Consider the following 19,780-nt stretch of genomic DNA (forward strand, 5'->3'; position numbering starts at 1 on the left):
CTTGCAGAAATTTATTTCCTCTCAGACAACAGATGTGAAGAAGTGATTTTCTAACCAAAAAAGCAGCCCCCAAGAAGGAATTGATAACCCTAGGAATAAGCTTTCTTGGATAATTGCTGCAAAGTTGGACAGCACAGAATCCCTCCTCCTACCCCCCCCAGGAGCTAAACTTGAGATCTGTGTGTGCTGTAGTTTTTCTGTAATCAAGTCACAGGCCTTTTCCTCTTACCCCCTTTCAGGTTGCTCTTTACGGTTCTTCCCCTTTTCCTCCTTAGTTAAGGAAACGTAAAGTACGAAGAGAGGGAGAGTTGCAACCCCCTACCACTCGCCTCCTCCAACCCCCCTTTCGGTCACTCCGCACCGTCCCTTCCCCGCCCTTCCCGGGCAGCCCTACTGTGTTCCCCGGCTCCTCCTCCTCCCCTTCTCCCCTCCTCCCCTCTCCCGGGCTCCTTCTTTCTTCCTCCCCTCCCCTCCCCCAGACAGGCTTCCCTAGCGCGCTTCCCTTCCCCCGCCTCCCGAACCCGCACCCTCCCCTCCCCCAGCCTCCTGCCTTGTGACACATCCCGGGTCCTCCCGGAGGCGGCAGCAGCGGCAGCAGCAGCAGCGGTAGCAGCAGTAGCCACCACCTCCGCGGGAGCCGCAACCCCCGGCTCAGCCTTCCCCCCGGCCCCGCAGCTGCCGCAGCAGTCATGGCTGCTGATGGGGTGGACGAACGCTCGCCTCTGCTGTCAGCATCCCATTCGGGAAATGTCACCCCCACGGCCCCGCCGTACTTACAGGAAAGCAGCCCCAGAGGTAAGGCCAGCATGGACCTTTCTACTTCGTCAGGAAAAGCCTAGAATGTTAAAGACCCGGGAGCTCTAGCTCCGAGGTGGAGGCGATCCTCTCACTTGGGCTGGGAGAGAGGGATGCTGACTGCGCCTTCCCGAGCCAGCGCCTGCTTGCCTGAGAGCTTCCCCGCAGGGCTTTTGGTGGGGTAGGGTGGGGTGTGAGCGTGGGGCGTGAGCGTTGAGTGTGTGCGTGTGTATTTCACCCCTTCTCACCCTCTGGGGTGTGTGCCTGTGTGTGTGTTTCACCACTTCTTACCCAGGGGGACAGGATGTGACATGAATTTCCCAGGCTGGGCTTTACCGTTTCAGAGCAGCCCCTAAGTGCCACTGGAGGAGGTGCAGATCTTCACGATCATTCATAAATCCTTTCAGATGGCTGAGAAACCCCTAGTACTGCTCACCTTGGGATCTGTCCTTGAAAGGGCTTAGCTTGAAAAATATGCATATCCTACTGTCCACTCCCCCCCGCTCCCCATGCTCTCTGTTCAATCAGGGAATTGTCTTACCAAAAGGAATAGAATTAATCAATATTCCTAATATGTCTGAAATTTCTGCCCTTCCTTATTACTCCCCCTTCTTAGGAGTATGTGTCAGCTTTCTTGGGGAATGGAGAAGCAAGAGAGGAAGATATAATATTTTTGATGCATATCTGGGTGAGACTCAAATGAACTTACTTCTAAAAGTAACCCAAGTTAATACTTCTATTTATTTCACTTCTCAAGATGGAATCAAAAAAGATTTGACAGCCCATGGATCTGAAGAAGTGTGTGTGTGTGTGTGTGTGTGTGTGTGTGTGTGTTCGTGAGTGTGGTGGGGGTTGTTTAGCAAACTATTCAAAGATTTATCCTTATTCTAAGCCTTTTAGTGGCTTCTATAGTAGAAAGAAGGTGGAGTCAGGATTTATAGAAAAGGGAAGGCAAGGCTTGAAAAAACCACTTAGAGTTGTGAAAAGAATGGTCAAATATGGCACTTGCAAATGTAGCTTAAGTGCATCTCTCTCTCTTTTTGGCTGAATATGAGAGGAGTTTAAAAACCCAAGAGACAAATGGTAATGCTTTTGAAAATATAGGCAGATCAAGTTTCTTGTAACACAACTTTTTCTAAGTTCAAGTCTGGAATTGGAGCCAGTTGTAGAGCAGGTTGAACTTGATTCGTATTTAAAATTTCCACTTCATGTATAACAACTTTAAAAGGAACAATCTAGGTCTTAATCAACACCTAACAAGAAGCAGGACAAAGGAAAAAGATGTTTAGCTGTGAATAATTCAGTGTGATCAATGAGTTGAGAAGTAAGGTGCAAAATGGAACAGAGACTCACCTACAGAAACCCACAAGTCATGTTTGTATTAAACTTCTGTCAAAGGATATCAGTTGGGGGAATTTCCTTTAATGCAGAAATTTGATATTAATTTTTCACTGTTATCTAAATTGGATGGTCTAGAATAAGTTTAAATACTTATAAATGAATGTTTCAACTTCATCAAATCACCCTTAAAGGCAAAATATTTGCCATTTATTAAAAGACAAAGTTTGGATTTAAGCAACTGTCCTATAACAGATTTTCATGCCTTCTATCTTACGTCTTTGTTTTTGTGTTTTTAGTCATAGTGGCTAAATCATTCCCCCCAAATATTCATTCTCATGGACCTGTTTATGGGTTTCTTTATCATTTGCCATATGTTTGACTAATCTGATAAGACCCCCTCAAACTACACAATAAGGTACAAATTGCAGTTCAGCCCCTGAGAAAACAGTTTCATTCCAGATAGTTAAATAACTGAAGAAATTCAATGTATTAAAGAACAAAATTCAACTGAGTACATTTTAAAGATCTTATGGGCTTTATTTGATTCATGACACTAAAGCATCCCATCCAGCAGATAGAAAGGAGCTTCAAAAAGATGAGCTAAATGAAAGACTTCCCCAGGCAGAAGGGAGTGGGGAAAAGGAACTTATACTGGCAAAAAAGTGGATTGGTTTGTGGGAAGATCACTTTCCTTTAGGGCATGGCAGTGGTCTATCAGGCAGATGACCTCACTAGTGCTAATAAGGTAGTTCCTGACTGACTTTAAGAGTCGCTTCCTGGGAGAAGCCCAAGTGTAACTAAGTCTCTCTGGTTGGTGAGATGGAGCTTAGCAAAGTGCCTCCATTTTGAGCCCGTTCTCTTGTTTTTAACAAATGATTTAACAAAAAGCCCTTTCTGCATTATGGTAGAGTATATATATATATATTTTTTAAACTGGTGAATAAGACAGGTTAGATGATTTAGATAATTAAAAAACACTGAGTTCATGTGGCATAATACCTAGGAAGCAAGGAGCATAATTGAGATGTAAAGACATTTTATGAATTGACATTTTTGTCAGAAAATCTTTTCTTGAATAACAAATAAGCATCTTCATAAATATTTTGAGTAATACGTAAGATCTGATTCTAGGAGACCAATGTTATTTACTCCTTCATTGATTCATTGGGCAGCACAATGTGCCCCAGACTGCTCTAGGTCAACAAGACTGACCAAACCCATCCCTTCTTGGAGCCCATGTTGAGGTGGGAAAAAAGAATCAAGAAACACAGGGCTGAATTATTACTGTAGGAAACACTCTGTTGCTAGACCAGATGTTTTCAGTAGTTGACAAGAATTAGAGTTGAGGGTTGGGATTCAAAAGACCAGAATAGAATGTACTTTTTGATAATGAACTTTGGTTTATGATACCATTCATAATTACACAGACTTTTTTTTTTTAAGTAGCTAAGAGCCATAACTAATGAACATTTTCTTCAATTGAACCCTTTGCTATTTGTATCACCACCTAAGAACAGGAATGTTAGCTCTTACTCTGAGATGAAATGTTCCATTTAATTTAATTTATTTTTTTTATTTTTATGTTTTTAAGATTTTTTTATTTATTTGTCAGAGAGAGTGAGAGATATTGAGAGCATGAGCAAGGGGGAGGGAAAGAGGGGGAAGCAGGCTCCCCAATGAGCAAGAAGCCCAACGCAGGACTCAGTCCCAGGACTCTGGGATCATGACCAGAGCCAAAGGTGGATGCTTAACCGACTGAACCAACCAGGTGTCCTGAAACATTCCATTTTAAGTTAAAAGATGGTGAAGTGTCTATTTATAAACAGGTTATTGATAATGTAGTGGAAAGCAGTATTTTGCATTTGGTTTTAGCACAGTGAAAATCATGTGTGGTCTGTGTAACAGTCCACCTGTGTTTCTAAGTGGAATGATTCTAGTGGTCTTTACTGTCAGTATTGGATTTCTGTATAGGGTAGGAGATCACCTTTCCTATGACTAAAACACTCTATTTGGTACATGTGTCACCCTTTGTAAAGGCATAGAAATTAAAGTCAAAGACAGTTTTAGGCTCATTTGAAAAAAAAGATTGAGGGGCGTCTGCCTTTGGCTCAGGTCATGATCCCAGGGTCCTGGGATCGAGCCCCACATCGGGCTCTCTGCTGGACAGGAGGCCTGCTTCTCCCTCTCCCACTCCCCCTGTTTGTGTTCCCTCTTTCATTGTCTCTGTCAAATAAATAAATAAAATCTCTCTAAAAAAAAAAAGATTGGAAAAAATACCACAAAACTTACACAATTTGCTATATTTAATGGATTTATTATTTAATTTTACAAGTAGGATATGGCAAAAGAATATGACCTTTACATTTATAAGACTTCCTCTGTGAAAATAGTTTATATTTGGGGTTGTCTATTTATCTGTGTATTCACTATGGTAATGTGATTATCTACTTCACTACAATTTTAAAGGAATTGTTATACAGAGACAGTTTCATTTACTTAGTTTATTTCTGTCATTCATTCAGAAAAGAAATATTTGAGTACTAGCCAAGCTCTGTGTGGTAGGATGGGAAAAACAGATATGACCTCTCTTCCAGTTTAATGGAGGATATTGAGACATAAGTTACATAATCATTTGAACAAATGCAAAGTGCAGTGGGGTTGAGGACAGTGCCAGAAATGTATCCAGTGCCATGAAAGTATGTAATAAAAAGATTTAACCTGGTTAGGGAAGGCCAGAAAAGCTTTCCTGAGACTTCATTGAGGTTTTTAAAGTTGAACTTGGCAAAGGCAGGGCCTGGGAGAACATTCTAGACTAAGAAAACAGTATGTACAAAAGCCTTTGGGTGGATTGAGTATGGTAAGTACAAGGAACTGAAACAAGGCCAGTGTGGCTAAAGTGAAAGCACCAGTAGGGAATATATTGCGGGGGGGGACTGGAGAAGTTGGTGTGGTTGATATTCTCCAAGACCCGCCTCTCCCTCCAAAGAACCCTGCCTTTTTTTTTTTTTTTTTAAAGATTTCATTTATTTATTTGACAGAGAGATAGAGAGCACAAGTAGGCAGAGCGGCAGGCAGAGAGAGAGGGAGAAGCGGGCTCCTTGCTGAGCAGGGAGCCCGATATGGGACTCGATCCCAGGACCCTGGGATCATGACCTGAGCTGAAGGGAGCCGCTTAACCGACTGAGCCACCCAGGCACCCCTAGAACCCTACTTTTTGATATTCAAGTCCTTGGGTAGGTCCCCTCCTTGATTCTGGACTGACATTGTGATTCAATTTTGACTTATAGAATAAAGCAAAAGAGAGCTGAATGACTTTGGAGACTAGGTCATAAGAGTTCTTGCAGCTTTCGCCTTGGTCTCTTATAAAGTGCACCCTGAAGAAAGTAACTTGTCTTGTAAGAATTTGAATGCACTGAGACTACCTTGCTTTGAGGAATCCCTAACTGCCACCTGGGGAGGCTACATGGAGAGAGGGATGCCTGATCAGCTCTCAGACATGTGAGTGAAGAAGCCATATTGGATGCCCAGCCCAGCTAGGCCTTCAGATGATTCCAACCCAAGCCAAATTCTTATTGTACCTGCGTGATAGAGTCTAGATGATTACCATTCAGCTCAGGCGGAACAATCCACAGACTCATGAAAGGTAGCATTAAACTGTTGTTTTAAGTCACCAAGTTTTGGCGTGGTGTGTTCTGCACCAACAGATGACCAGAACAATATGTATTGCTCAGTCCAGGCAGGGTATTTTTGATCATGTTGAGAAATTTTGCCTTCAGCAAACGGATGCTGTGGTTAGATGATGATGATGACGATGATGATGATTAAAATTGAAATATAGCTGACACACAACGTTACATTCATTTTCGGTGAAGAACACAGTAATTAGTATTTATGATATGCTATCTCACCGCACGTGTGGCTATCATCTGTTACCATACATTATGGCAGTACCATGGATTATATTCCCTGTGCTATACCTCTTATCCATGTGACTTATTCATTCCATAATTAGAAGCCTGTATCTACCACTTCCCTTTCTCATTTTGCCCACCCTCATAGCCCCCATCCTCCTCCCCCGGCCACCATCAGTTTGTTCTCTGTATTTATAGATCCGTTTTTACTATATGTTTTTTCTTTTTCAGATTCCATATATAAGTGAGCTCCTACAGTATTTGTCTTTGTCTTATTTCACTTAGCATAATACTGTCTTGGTCCATCCATATTGTCATAAATGGCAATATCTTGTTCTTTTTTTATGGCTGAATAATATTTGATTGTGTGTGTATACATACCACATCTTCCTTATCCATTCCTATGTTGATGGACACTTAGGTTGCTTCCGTATCTTAGCTATTGTAAATAATGCTGCAGTGAACATGGGAGTGCATATATCTTTTTGAATTAGTGTTTTCATTTTCTTTTGGTTAATACCCAGTAGTGGATGGAATTAATAGATCATATGCTGTTTCTATTTTTAATTTTTTGAGAAACCCTACTATTTTCCACAGTGGTTGCACCAACTTACATTCCCACCAACAGTGCACGACAGTTCCTTTTTCTCCACATCCTCACTAACACTTGTTGTTTCTTGTGTTTTAGATACTAGTCTTACTGACAGGTGAAAGGGGATAGCTCATTGTGGTTTTGATTTGCATTTCTCTGATGACTAGTAATGTTGATCATCTATTCATGTGTCTGTTGACCATCTGTATGTCTTCTTTGGAAAAATGTCTATTTTTTAAAAGGATTCTATTTATTTGACAGAGAGCGAGCGAGCACAGACACAGGGAGTGACGGAGGGAGAGAGAGAAGCAGGTTCCCCACCCAGCAGGGAGCCTGGCGCCGGGTTTGATTCCAGGACTCTGGGATCATCACCTGAACCGAAAGCAGATACTTAACCAACTGAGCCACCCAGGTGCCCCGGAAAAATGTCTGTGTGTTTTTTTTTTTTAGATTATTTATTTATTTATTTGACACACACAGCGAGAGAGGGAACACAGCAGGGGGAGTGAGAGAGGGAGAAGCAGGTTTCCCACTGAGCAGAGAGCCCAATGCGGGGCTTGATCCCAGGACCCCTGGATCATGACTTGAGCCAAAGGCAGACGCTTAACGACTGAACCACTCAGGTGCCCCAAAATATCTATTTATTATTTTTTAAATCAGTCTATTTCCATATTAGAGAGTGAATGAGAGGGGAGAGATAGGTTGAGGATAGAATGAGGGTAGATGGCTCTGGTGGCTACAATCTGATTCAGGCAGATCTGATAAACTGTGATGACAGCATGGCCCCAGGCGGTGTTGAAGGTGGAAAGACAAGATGATGTTAAGAAAGTAAGGATGGCTTGTTGTAGATTGGCTGTGAGAGTAAGAGGAAAGTGGCAAGGATATCTCCCAGAGTTCTGGTGTCCACAACCTGATGGTGTCATTGCCTATCCTGAGACAGAGAACACCAGAAGAGCATCAGGTTTTGGGGAACACAGATCATGAGCTTAGTTTTAGCTATGATACATTTAAGATGTTTTCAAATATCCGGGAAGAGATGGCAGATAGGCAATTGCTTCCACAGGTGTAGACCATAGAAACGAGGCCTGGGCCGAAAAATAGAAAATTATGTTATTGACATATTGGTAACAACTAAATATATGGATGTCAGTTCAGAACTTCCCAAGTCCCCACCCGGTGTGCCATGCAATGTGTTGAGAGAACATACAGGGATTAAGATATGAGTTCTCCTCAGTTCTTAGACCAGCAGAGGCCTCCAGCTCTGCCTGACTGTAAATATATTGTCACTTTCTCTGGGTACTGAAATGTAAAAAAGTTTGGGGAGCTATGTATGAAACTACTTAGGGAGACAAAATAAAATAAAAAGAAGAGAGCCTAGGACAGAGCTTTGAGAAACTCCCACATTCAACGACCAGTTAGAGGAAGATAAGTTAGTCTCCAAAGAGACTGAGAAGTAGCTTCCAGGCAGGTGGGAGGAAAACCCAAAGACTCTAATATCACAGAGTCAAGGAGGAGAGAACACCTCCAAGAAAGAAGTGTTCAAACATGTCAAAAGCTGCAAAAAAGAGCAAATAGATAAGGACTCAAAAATGTCTTTTGAACTAGTGACCTCAGTGAGAGTTGTTTCTATGTGTTTATATTCAAATCCTTTGTAAAGAATTGAAGCATTATTCATTTCCATCTAATATAGTATTCTAATGTGGATTTCCTTTAATTGTAAAATCAAAGCCACTTCACTTCCAAGAGGCTAATAATATTCCCTTATTCTGAAACACTTGGGTTTCCTATGTAACATAATTAAAAGGGCCTTGTCCTTTTGTTTTCACCTTTGTTTCACTTTTTAAAAATGTGTAAATTTGAAATTGCTTGACAAAATGTTTTCAGTGGCTACAAAATAAATTGGCTTCTGGTTTAAGAGATAAGTTATTTACTATGTACTCCTGTACTCCTCACTTAGAAACTGCATAGTAAATAAGTTATATTTTTAGTGACCCTCTTCTGTCCTCTACCTGGAAAAATCTAAAGTTAGAAGTGGTGCCTTAAAGTGGGGCAAAGTCTCATTTCACTTAGAACTAAGTTCTGTACGAGACTAGAATTTTATTGATTGTCTTAGTTCAGGCTGCTGTCACTGAATACCATACACGGGATGGCTTAAACACCAAATACTTATTTCTCACAGTCTTGGAGGTTGGGAGGTCCAAGATCAAAGTGCCAACAGATTCCGTGTGTGGTGAGAGCTGGCGTCCAGGTTGCAGAGTGCTGACTTCCTGTATCCTCCTCACATGGTGGAGAGAGCATGAGAGCGCTCTCTCATTCCTTTCCTAACAGCACTAAACTCATGCACGAGGGCTCCGCTCTCATGACCCAGTTACCTCCCAAAGGCCCCACCTCCTACAACTCTCACGTTGGGGTTGAGAGGTTCAACCTGAATTTTGAGGGGACATAAAGGTTCAGTCCATTGCACTGAGAGTTCTTGAATACATTTCGGCAGTCTGTCATATTTCCGAACCTCCTTGCATCCTTGCAGAGTTCGGGGTTGGCTGTGGATTGGCAGGAAAAGATAATGTAGACCCAGGGACCTACACCACACTGTAAGATTAAGATTAACTTTTCATTTGCCAAGGTTCTGAAACCTGCTGGAAGCTAGGTTGTCACAGTTAGTGGAAATAGATGAGGTATATTTGAGAGCAGCTACCTGCCACTCCGTGAAGGCCTCGATAGGGGTGTGCGCCAGCTGTGATACTGAGCCAGGAGGGTCTTGCTGAAGCTTGATGTCGTGATACGCTGAAGTTCAGGCCACGCTTGGTAGAGTTTTTTCAAATTGGTTCTTGAATCAAAATCTGCTTCACTGAGGCCACATCTTTAAGGGAAAATAGAGCCTAAACATTGGTGAAGGGTATCTGCCTCCAGCTGTCCAGTACTGTGGTGAGCCCTTTTCCTAGTCTCATCCTTTCCTATTATTTGGCAGGGATCAGTCTCCATGATTTTTTTTTTTTATTCTATTTTATAATGCCCACATTTCCTCCTGGCTCTGGCTCTACCCAGCATCTTTAATACATTAATCAAGATGTGTTTCATTCAGTCAGTCATCCTTTCAAATATTTGAGTGCCTATTATACTGTTTCAGATTTCTGGGAGCTTTCATTCCCGTTAGAGTTACATCCAGTGAGCACTATAATTTCCGAGAGTGCAGAAAATAAAGCAGGGCATGGGGGTGGAGGGTGGCTGGCTGCATGGGGAGTGTTTCAGATTGCTTTGGGAAAGAGACCTCGGAGATGACAATTGCTCAAAGACCTGAAAAATTAGTTGGGATCAACCATTGGAAGACAGGGAAGGAATGTGCCAGGCCACTGGAACAGCAAGTATAAAACATGATTCTGTTTCAAAACATGGCAGGCAGTGGGCTAGAGCATGGTGACTTAGGGGCTCAATATGGCAGAAGGGACTGGGGGACTGGACTAGGGAAGACAAAGGAGATTTTGTAGGTTACCATCAGAGATCTGACTGTGTTCTGAGGGTAATGGGAAGCCATGGAGGGTTTTGGAGCAAAGCAGAGACGTGAAATACTTTGTTTTTAAGAAAATCATCCTGAGGGTACCTGGGTGGCTCAGTCTGTTAAGTATCCAACTCTTCATTTCAGCTCAGGTCATGATCTCAGGGTTTTGAGACTAAGCCCTACATTGGCCTCCATGCTGGGTGTAGATCCTGCTCATGATTCTCTCTCTCCCACTCCCTCTGCCTCTTCCCCCCTTAAAGAAAAAAAAAGGAGGGGCACCTGGGTGGCTCAGTGGGTTAAATCCTCGCCTTCGGCTCAGGTCATGATTCCAGGGTCCTGGGATCGAGCCCCACATCAGGTTCTCTGCTCAGCAGAGAAGCTCTGCTTCCTCCTCTCTCTCTCTCTGCCTGCCTCTCTGCCTACTTGTCATCTCTGTCAAATAAATAAATAAAATATTTTAAAAAAATAGAAAAGAAAAAAAGGAAAGTCATTTTGGTTGGTTTGTGGAGAATGGATTATTGGGGGGAAAATAAGACACTAGGAAGACCTGAGACTAATCAGGAGGCTGTTAATGTGGCATAGACAAGAGTTGATAGTGGTCTGAACCAGGGTGGAGGTGATGGAAACAGTGGGATGTGGTTGGATTCAGGCCATATTAAACATAGAGCAGCAGGATGTGCTCTTGGATTGAATCAGTTGAAAGAAAGGAGTCACAAATCTCCAGAAATGACCCAAGCAACTGGGAAAAAACTGTGCTTTTTTCCTAAGATAGATAAACAGGAGAAGGAGTTAGGTATGGGGGACAGGGGGAAGGACTGTGGAAATCAATATTCTGTTTTAGACACGTTGAGTTTTTGAAGTACCTTTAGTCCTCACTTAGTTGGAGGTGTTAAGTAGGCAGCTGGAGGCACAAGTCTGGAGTGTAAGGAGACATCAGGTCTGGAGAGTAAATGTTATTCAACAATTATTTATCACCCATGTGATCATACTCACTGCAGTGAGAGGAGATGCTCTCGATTTCCCATTTATTTCCAAGGACTCTGCATGTTGTTTTCAGGAATGTTAAACTTTTAGGGTAGAGCATTCTGTTAAAGTCTTGCAAGATTTCCAGATGGATACAGATGTTAGCCAGATGGATACAGATGTTACAGAGGCAAGTTAGCCAGATGGATGTTCATAACTGTCTTTGAGGGCAATAAGCAACTCTCTGGGAAGTGATCCAAGTGGGGAACAGCAGACAACACTGGATACAGCTTTGAGCTCAGCTGCTTTGTGTTTTGCTCTTCTGAGGATGAAGAGATGTTACATACACTGGGAATGACATCCCTTTAACAGCTATTTTTTTTTTTTTAGATTTTTATTTTTTTATTTGACAGACAGAGATCACAAGCAGGCAGAGAGGCAGGCAGAGAGAAAGGGGGAAGCAGGCTCCCCGCTGAGCCGAGAGCTCGATGCGGGGCTCGATGTGGGGCTCGATCCCAGGACCCTGAGATCATGACCTGAGCTGAAGGCAGAGGCTTAACCCATTGAACCACCCAGGCGCCCCCCATAGATTTGTTTACTGAAACATTTGAGGGGACTCTTTTTTTTTTTTTTTTTTTCCTTTAACAGCTCTTAGGACGGAATATATTCTACTTGTTGTTTTCTGTTCTTTCGAGATAACTTCTCTACTTTTTTTGTGGGGGAAGGTGGGGAGATACACTGGAGTTCGTGTTGCTTTGGTCCTCTTCTAGATTCTTTCCTTTCCCTGATTGCTGTTGTAAAGTGAATTTCTTTTTCTCTGTAAGAATTTAAAAAAAAAAAAAAAAGTGAAAAAGAAATGGAAAGCATGGCTCCTCTTCCTGGCCTTCAGGTAAGTTTGTCAAGCATCATGTAACTAAATCCCTTTATAGTGTCAGAGGTGATCTTGCCACCAGGTAGGATTTAGCCTGTGGGACCTGACACTTGAGTTCTCTCTGCCAGTGATCAGCTGCTGACCTTAGAATAGTTACTTTGCATCTCTGTACCTCAGTTTCCTACCTGAGAAGGAGTGATTTAGTATGTTCCTTTTTGGTTTTATATTCTATGACACAGTTGTCCTTGGTAAGGAATCTAGATACACCTAGGAGAATATATCTATAAATTTATAAAGTATAGGTGGTTATTATCTTACCACACTGTTTCACTTAAATTCCTGTTCCATTATCCTTTGAACATAGGAAAGATAGTATATTGAACATTAAAGTGTATCACTTGACTCTTTTGAGCATTGGAAGACCAACTAGCGTGTAGTATTTTATTCTGTAGAACGTATTTGTATGTACCACCTGACTGGTTAGGGCGTTCTATCAAAGCATGTCTTTCTAAAGGTTATGGCAAAATCTTTCTTCCTTCCATACTTGATCAATTTGAGATATTTAAGCGTGGAAGACTCATAATAGGGATTTAAAAACCAATTACAAGAAAGCCTCTAATTGTTCAGCATTTGACCACGTGATTTCTACAGAGGGAGAATTTGGGGGAAGGTATGTGACAAGATGAAATTTTATAGTTTCAGAGATTAAATGCTAAGATTTCACAATGTGAAATGTGAGTAGATTTTTTTTTTAAAGATTTTATTTATTTGTCAGAGAGAGAGAGAGACAGTGAGAGCACAAGCAGGGAGAGTGGCAGGCAGAGGGAGAAGCAGGCTCTCTACCAAGCAGGGAGCTCGATGTGGGACTTGATTCCAGGACCTTGGGATCGTGACCTGAGCCGAAGGCAGATGCTAAACTGACTGAGCCACCCAGGAATCCCAGTAGTGAGTAGATTTAAAGTGAGAAGACTTTCACAAACTCCTGAGTCGTTATTAATCTTAGGCCATAGGATGTTTCCCAAAAAACACTGACTTCTACTGAGCTGAATGGATTCTACCAATTAATACAAAAATATTTCAAAAATTTATAGGAAAATGATTTTTCAAATTTACTGAATTCAGGGATCCCATTCTGGTGATTCTCCATATAGAATACTTTGCCATGCTCAACCAAAGAGTATCTGTATTTGTTACCAGCCCTAAATGAAGACATAGGTTATTATTAAACTATTAGACACACCTGAATACAAGATGACCTGAGTGCTGTGTGTTAGAGCACGCCCCACATCTCCGTACAGGTCCTTGCCCTTGCGCCTTGCATATCAGTGTCCTTGATTTGATCCATTCCTCCCAGTCAAAGCCTTTTTTTTTTTTTTTTTTAAAGATTTTACTTATTTATTTGACAGACAGAGATCACAAGTAGGCAGAGAGGCAGGCAGAGAGACAGGGGGAAGCAGGCTTCCTGCTGAGCAGAAGGCCTGATGTGGGGCTCGATCCCAGGACCCTGGGATCATGACCCGAGCCGGAGACAGAGGCTTTAACCCCCTGAGCCACCCAGGTGCCCCTCCAGCCTGTCAAAGTCTTAATGGGGGTGGGGGGGAGCTGTTCCAAAATGGAAAACACATCACTGTGTGTATATGCTTTTCCTTAAGACCATACTCATTGCCTCATACTGGTATCACTTACTAGTCACTTCTAGTCTTTTCTAGGTAAGAACATACTGTTTACTTCCTATGACTTGATGAGTAGGAAAGGGACTTTGGAATCTAAAACATTCAAATTCTACTCATTCATCAAAGCCATTTTCTTTCATATAATCTTTTCTAATCTCTATTACTGGAAGATCTATGTTCCCAAAGCAGCATCTCTCAACATTAACATTTCCATTTCCATTTCCATTTTATTTTATTTTATTTTATTTAAGAGAATGAAATTGAAAAGGGGGTGAGGGGCAGAAGGAGAGGGAAAGAGAGAGAATCCCAAGCAGGCTCCATGCTCACCTTGGAGCCCCACATGGGCTTATTTATTCACTAAATATCTTTATGTACTTACTGTATGCTTAAAAATAAATATAAATAAATAAAAAATAAATAAAAATAGATACGCTTAAAAATAAATAAGTTCATGTCACTCCATTTTTGTGTCTGATTTTGCTTACATTTATGGTGAATATGTGCCAAATTCCAAAATTATGAAACTGTGGACTTCATCTAGAATCTTTTTAATCACTACGTCATTTTTTAAATGGGTGAAATATTTTAAGACAGAAAATACTGAGGGACGCCTGGGTGGCTCGGTCGGTTAAATCACCGCCTTCGGCTCAGGTCATGATCCCAGGGTTCTGGGATCAAGTCCTGAATCAGGCTCCTTGCCCAGCAGGGAGCCTGCTTCTCTCTCTGCCTCTGCCTGCCACTCTGCCTGCTTGTGCTCTCTCTCTCTGACAAATAAATAAACGAAATCTTTGGGGCGCCTGGGTGGCTCAGTGGGTTAAAGCCTCTGCCTTCAGCTCAGGTCATGATCCCAGGGTCCTGGGATTCGAGCCCCACATCGGGCTCTCTACTCAGCAGGGAGCCTGCTTCCCCCCTCTTTCTCTGCCTTCCTCTCTGCCTACTTGTGATCTCCCTCTCTCTGTCAAATGAATAAAATCTTTAAAAAAAATAATATACTGAATATAATATCATTCATATATCTTACCATCTAATTACACTGGACCTTGGGTTTTTGTTTTTAAGATTTTATTCATTTGACACAGACAAAGAGAGTGAGTACAAAGAGGGGAGTACAAGCAGGAAGAGAGGCAGTGGGAGAGGGAGAAACTGGCTCCCTGCTGAGGAGGGAGCTGGACTGGGCTTGATCCTAGGATTCTGAGATCATGACCTGAGCTGAAGGCAGACGCTTAACTGACTGAGCCACCCAGGCGCCCATTTTCGTTTTTGTTTTTGTTTTTTAACGTAATCTCTATGCCCAAAGTGGGGTTTGAACTCAAAAACCCGAGATCAAGAGTCACATGCTCTCTCCTGACTGAGCCAGCCAGGTGCCCTGATTATGTTGGAACTTAACATTCTGCCGTGCTATTTCATATATTGAGGCAAATAAAATTAGAAATCTGGTTGAATTTTTTTCTCTTCCCCATATACTGAGGTCATTTTCCCTTCTCAGATTCTCTCGTATCTAAAATGTCTTATAACAGATTTGGGCTCAGTTATAGTTGAGTGTATTTTATAACTGATTTATGAATATGTATAACCTTTAAGTTATCATTTAGTGTGTATACTTAGTTATATGTAAAAGAGTGTCTTCCTTTCTTTTGGAAATGCACAGTCTTTAAAAAATGGATATACATAGTAAAAATGAGCTGTCTCCGAAGAATGACGGAATAGGAGTTTTTTACCTCCTTAGGCTATAGGAGGAATTTCTTAATTTCTAGGCAAGTGCATTTTTTGCCCTAGGAACAACAATGTGTTTTTCTGTACTTACTGGAAAACATATTTTTCTTGAAACACATGCCTTCTTGGAACCAGTATTGCAAATAACAAATTATAAATGTGGCCTTGCATGTAAACAGTGTGATTGTACATAAATCCTGTCAGAAAAAAATTGCATCTTTTGAAATCAAAATAAATATAGTAGTTGATAAAGTGAAAGAAGAATACATAACTTGGGGCCCCTGGGTGGCTTGGTTGGTTAAGCATCTGCCTTCAGTTTAGGTCATGATCTCAGGGTCCTGGGATTGAGCCCCCCCACTCCCCATCAGGCTCCCTGATCTAGGGAGAACCTACTTCTCCCTCTCCCTCTTGTGGCTCTTCTCCCCTTGCTTGTGCTGTCTCTCTTTTTCTATCAAATAAATAAAATCTTAAAAAAAAAAAAAAGGAATACATAACTTATTCACTGTCAATACTTGAAGAAAGCTTAGTGCTCCAGATGAAATGCATTATTAGAATGAGGCAGAAATATTGCCTTATGGGAAACAGCGAGGTCAGAGCGGAAGCTTTTGTCACCCAGGAACTGGTCATTGGCAGGTCATTGGGCATTTCTTGCCAGCATCTCCAGTTATGTGGCAGTGTTTCCATACGGCCCAAATGCCTGAGACCACGAAGGGAGGGACAGACAAGAACTTAATAGCTCAGAGTGGAATTCAGTTCTCATCAATACCTGCTGGATAAGAACGCCTGGTTTGCTGTTGCTGTGGGAAGTGTGGTTGGCGGGACACATTAGCTCTTACAAGCAACATCGGAGGCATTCGGATGTAGATGGATGTTGGTTCCAAGCTGGTATTACAGCCACACTCAGTAAGTTTTGGCTGTTTTTCTAGAGCTGCTGTTTGGAGAAAGGAGTTAAAGGTAACAATTTGGAGAAAGGCTGCGGTATTGGAGGAAAGCTAAACTGTACCAGATGACTCTACCACTGGCCTCCTCTCCCCTTACCCCCACCCCGCACCCCTGACGCACACTCTGCCTTAGGGTTAGATGCCCTCTTCCGTGCTTGCAAAGCCCCTGTGCCCATCCTTATCAGAGCACTTACCACACCCAGTTGTACTTGCGCTTTTGCTGTCTTTCACCATGTTAACAACACCAGCTCTGGAAGCCCTGGAGCCTCACTCCCTGCGGTGTTCCTGATGTACCTCCAGCACTGCACCCTGCTCACAGTACATGCGTGTGACCCACTGACTGCTCACTCCCTCCTGGGAACCCACCGCAGAGTGCCTAGCGGGCTTCTGCTTTCTTCCTGAAAAGAGCTGAAGGTCTCCTCATTTTCTCTGGCCTCAGAGCTTATGGCGGAGCTCTGTATCACATCCTCAGCTACAAAACTGGGATTGCCTGGGAGCAGCAGTCCAACGTAGAAAAAAAGCGAATCGACGTAGTAGGGTGTGGGCATGCACGTTTCATCTGATAAATTCACTCCAACTTTCTAATTCCCTACGCCTTTGATTCTTCTGTGCCATGCTGGGGATGTTCTGACATCACAACTCCATTGAACATAAGGTCGAGTCTCACCAACAGACAAGGAAACGGATACAGAGCTACTTCCAGCTTTAAAACTAACATCCAATCCAGAGTATCTGCTAAATGCACCCATATAATTAAATTTGGCTCAACTCAGTGTTAAGTTCCATCCTTTTTGGTTTAACGCTCTTGTGATCTACCCCCACACGTATTCTCCAGGTTTTTGAACATATATATTTTCAAAACCTTGCAATTCTCTTGATGTATAAGCTAGTGCTTCCTGAGTCATGCTTTCGACTTGTCCTCCTGGAACGTGTTGAGATCTGAGCTTAGTTCTGTGTTTTGAAGCAACCACGGGAGAGGATGAGTCTTAGGGAGGATGGCTGTCCACTCCTGAGACAGTTTTCCTGTAAGGGAATTCTTGTCTCTTCAAACACAAGGAGAAAAGCAGCTTTCTACTCATTAAGGGAGACTCAGAGGGACTCCGGGTTTCTCATTTATGTTTGGCTACAACCAGATGCCCCTGTTCCATGTTTCAGGGGTCCACTCCTTCACAATCAGCGTTCCAACTTTCACAGGAGAGCTTGGTACGGCTGTGGATTTACCTGACATTATAATTTTGCAGTCTACGCTATTAAATTTGTGTTTGATTTACAGCAGTGTAAGCCCTGTGACAATCGGACATAAGGGTTACTTCTAGGGCTGCAGTAGAAGTTCTCTGGTTCTCTGACTGTGACTTGAGCTGAGAGTTTAAAGAGCTGAGCTTCTCATTTTCTTTCTGTAAATGCTCCAAGGTATTCATGGTATTCACCCCATATCACAACCTGGATAGTAATTATTCCTGCCCTAATGGTCTAGTGAAGTAGCCATAACCATCACAGTCATCTACAGGGGATAATCTGACTCATCAGGATGCCACTGAGAGCCACCAATTTCTACCTTACTGTGTCCCACTGGCGAAGGAGCTCAGCACTGCATTTGAACCCAAGGCATGATCAAACCATTTCTCCAATCCCATTTAAAAAAAAAAAAAGATTTATTTATTTATTTGAGAGAGAGAGAGAGCAGAGGGAGGGACAGAGGGAGAGCGTGAGAGAGAATCGCAAGCAGACTCCCCACTGAGCATGGAGCCAATGTGGGGCTCGATCCCACAACCCTGAGATCAGACCTGAGCCAAAATCACGAATTGAATGCCCAACCAACTGAGCCACTGAGGCGTCCCCCAATCCCATTTTGAGGGTCAGTTTTCTGGGATTACTCTTGGCATGAATTTTTCTATCGGTTAAGACCTGGAGATAGAAACCACACAATGGAATATAATAGAATTGTTAATTAGGTATGAAGTTGTTAACTAGGTAACTAAAAGGTAAAAACGCTATCCTGTGGTATCAAGTAGGTATCATATGTGGGAAGAAGTTGCCATGAGGTCTAGGGCTGAGAGAACAGAGGGAAGTGATTGGAGTCATTAAGATGTAATAATTTTGAGTTTGGGTCGGTCGGCCAGCTGGTGCTGATGTTCCTGAGCTCTGGAGAAAGACTGTACGCTTGGGGAAAGGGCTGTAAGTCCCTTCTTCCTCCCTCAACCTTGCAGGCTCCCTCTTCACAGAATGTAGCCTGCCGCCAGCTGGCAGAGTTCCAGTGTGGTCTGCAGAGCTTTGCTCCAGCATGACAAAGCAGAGAAGGCTAGATTCAGAGCTAAGGGTCAGTAACGTAATAAGTAGGACATTTACCCTTCCATGCTGGCTTTAGCCTGATGGAACCTTCTGAGGGTTTCATGGTACTGGAAGAACCCAAGAGTTTTCCAGAATAGTTTTGTTTCTTTGGTTTCGTAGAGCAGGTGTCATGATCTTCCCCTTCTCATGCACAGCTGGACTGGAGGGGTTTCAGCCTGGAAGTAGGTAACCCATACCAGGCAGCCTCACTCTGTCCCTTATCCATATTCTCCACAAAGTTCCTAAGGAGGAGAAAAAGCCAGCCAGGGCTTTCTTCGCAGGCTGGCCCTTTTATACTTTGCTTGCTCGTCCTTAATCATAGTGTCCTAAAATAGCTCTCATTTTAATTGGATGTCATTTTTCAATTTTGAGACCACATCTTTGTCAAGGGCCTGAAGGAGGGAATATATAGTGCATTAGTGAAGTAAGTGAATTAAACTGGAAAATATTGCCATCGAAGAGGCTTATAAAGGAATAACTGAGCTAAGAAAGGTCAGTGCAGTCCAGCAAAAACAATTTCAACCTTTAAAATGCTGGAGGATATCTTTGGTAAAAAAAAAAAAAAGAAGTATGGATTAATACACGAGGATGAAGTAGCAGGACAAGGGGCTGTTTGACATAAATAGGTAAATTAGGTCTGTGTTTATGAAGGGAAAATGTAATTTGATCACATGTGGGTTTACAGAACAATAATGGTTCCTTCGGAGTGTTTCAGGAAGACCATTACGTATGCCTTGTGGTCTGTATTCTTTCATATTGGCTCTTTTACGAATCTCGGTTTTTCTATCAAGTTTGTATTATCATGAATGGATTCTTTTTTTATGCTCTGTCCTATTTTTTATTTTCCTAGTCTTCCACCTCCTTCTCCTCTTCCCTTTTAGTCCAGATCTGATTCTTGTCTAAGTGTTTCTACAGGATTCTCACTAGTTCTTATGTTTGTGCCTGTATTAAATTATTCTCCAAGAGAGACAACGGTTATTGTGGAGAAACCTCTGGGAGTGCACTCAGCTCTTGACTTTGCTGAAGGCTGTATACAAATTTATTCAAGAGTCAGAACCTTTGGGCCTCAGTTTTCTCTTCAATAAGGTGAAGAGATTATTCCTAATACTGCTTTAATTTCTAGCATGGTATAACTCTGAAACTTTGAAGGTGTTTC

At 42.4% G+C, this 19,780-nt stretch overlaps 1 protein-coding gene across 1 annotated transcript in view; it reads left to right on the forward strand.

The window, feature by feature from the left end:
* The first annotated feature begins 587 nt into the window (after positions 1-587).
* Positions 588-19,780, forward strand: part of PIP4P2 (phosphatidylinositol-4,5-bisphosphate 4-phosphatase 2) — a 63,658-nt gene continuing 44,465 nt past the window's right edge. The window contains exon 1 of the mRNA XM_080802878.1: positions 588-795. Coding sequence (XP_080659004.1) covers positions 690-795 — 106 coding nt within the window. The 5' untranslated portion in view covers positions 588-689. The remainder of the gene's footprint in view (positions 796-19,780) is intronic.

Source organism: Martes martes, assembly GCF_963455335.1.
Source record: "Martes martes genome assembly, chromosome: 4".
Classification (NCBI taxonomy): Eukaryota; Metazoa; Chordata; class Mammalia; order Carnivora; family Mustelidae; genus Martes; species Martes martes.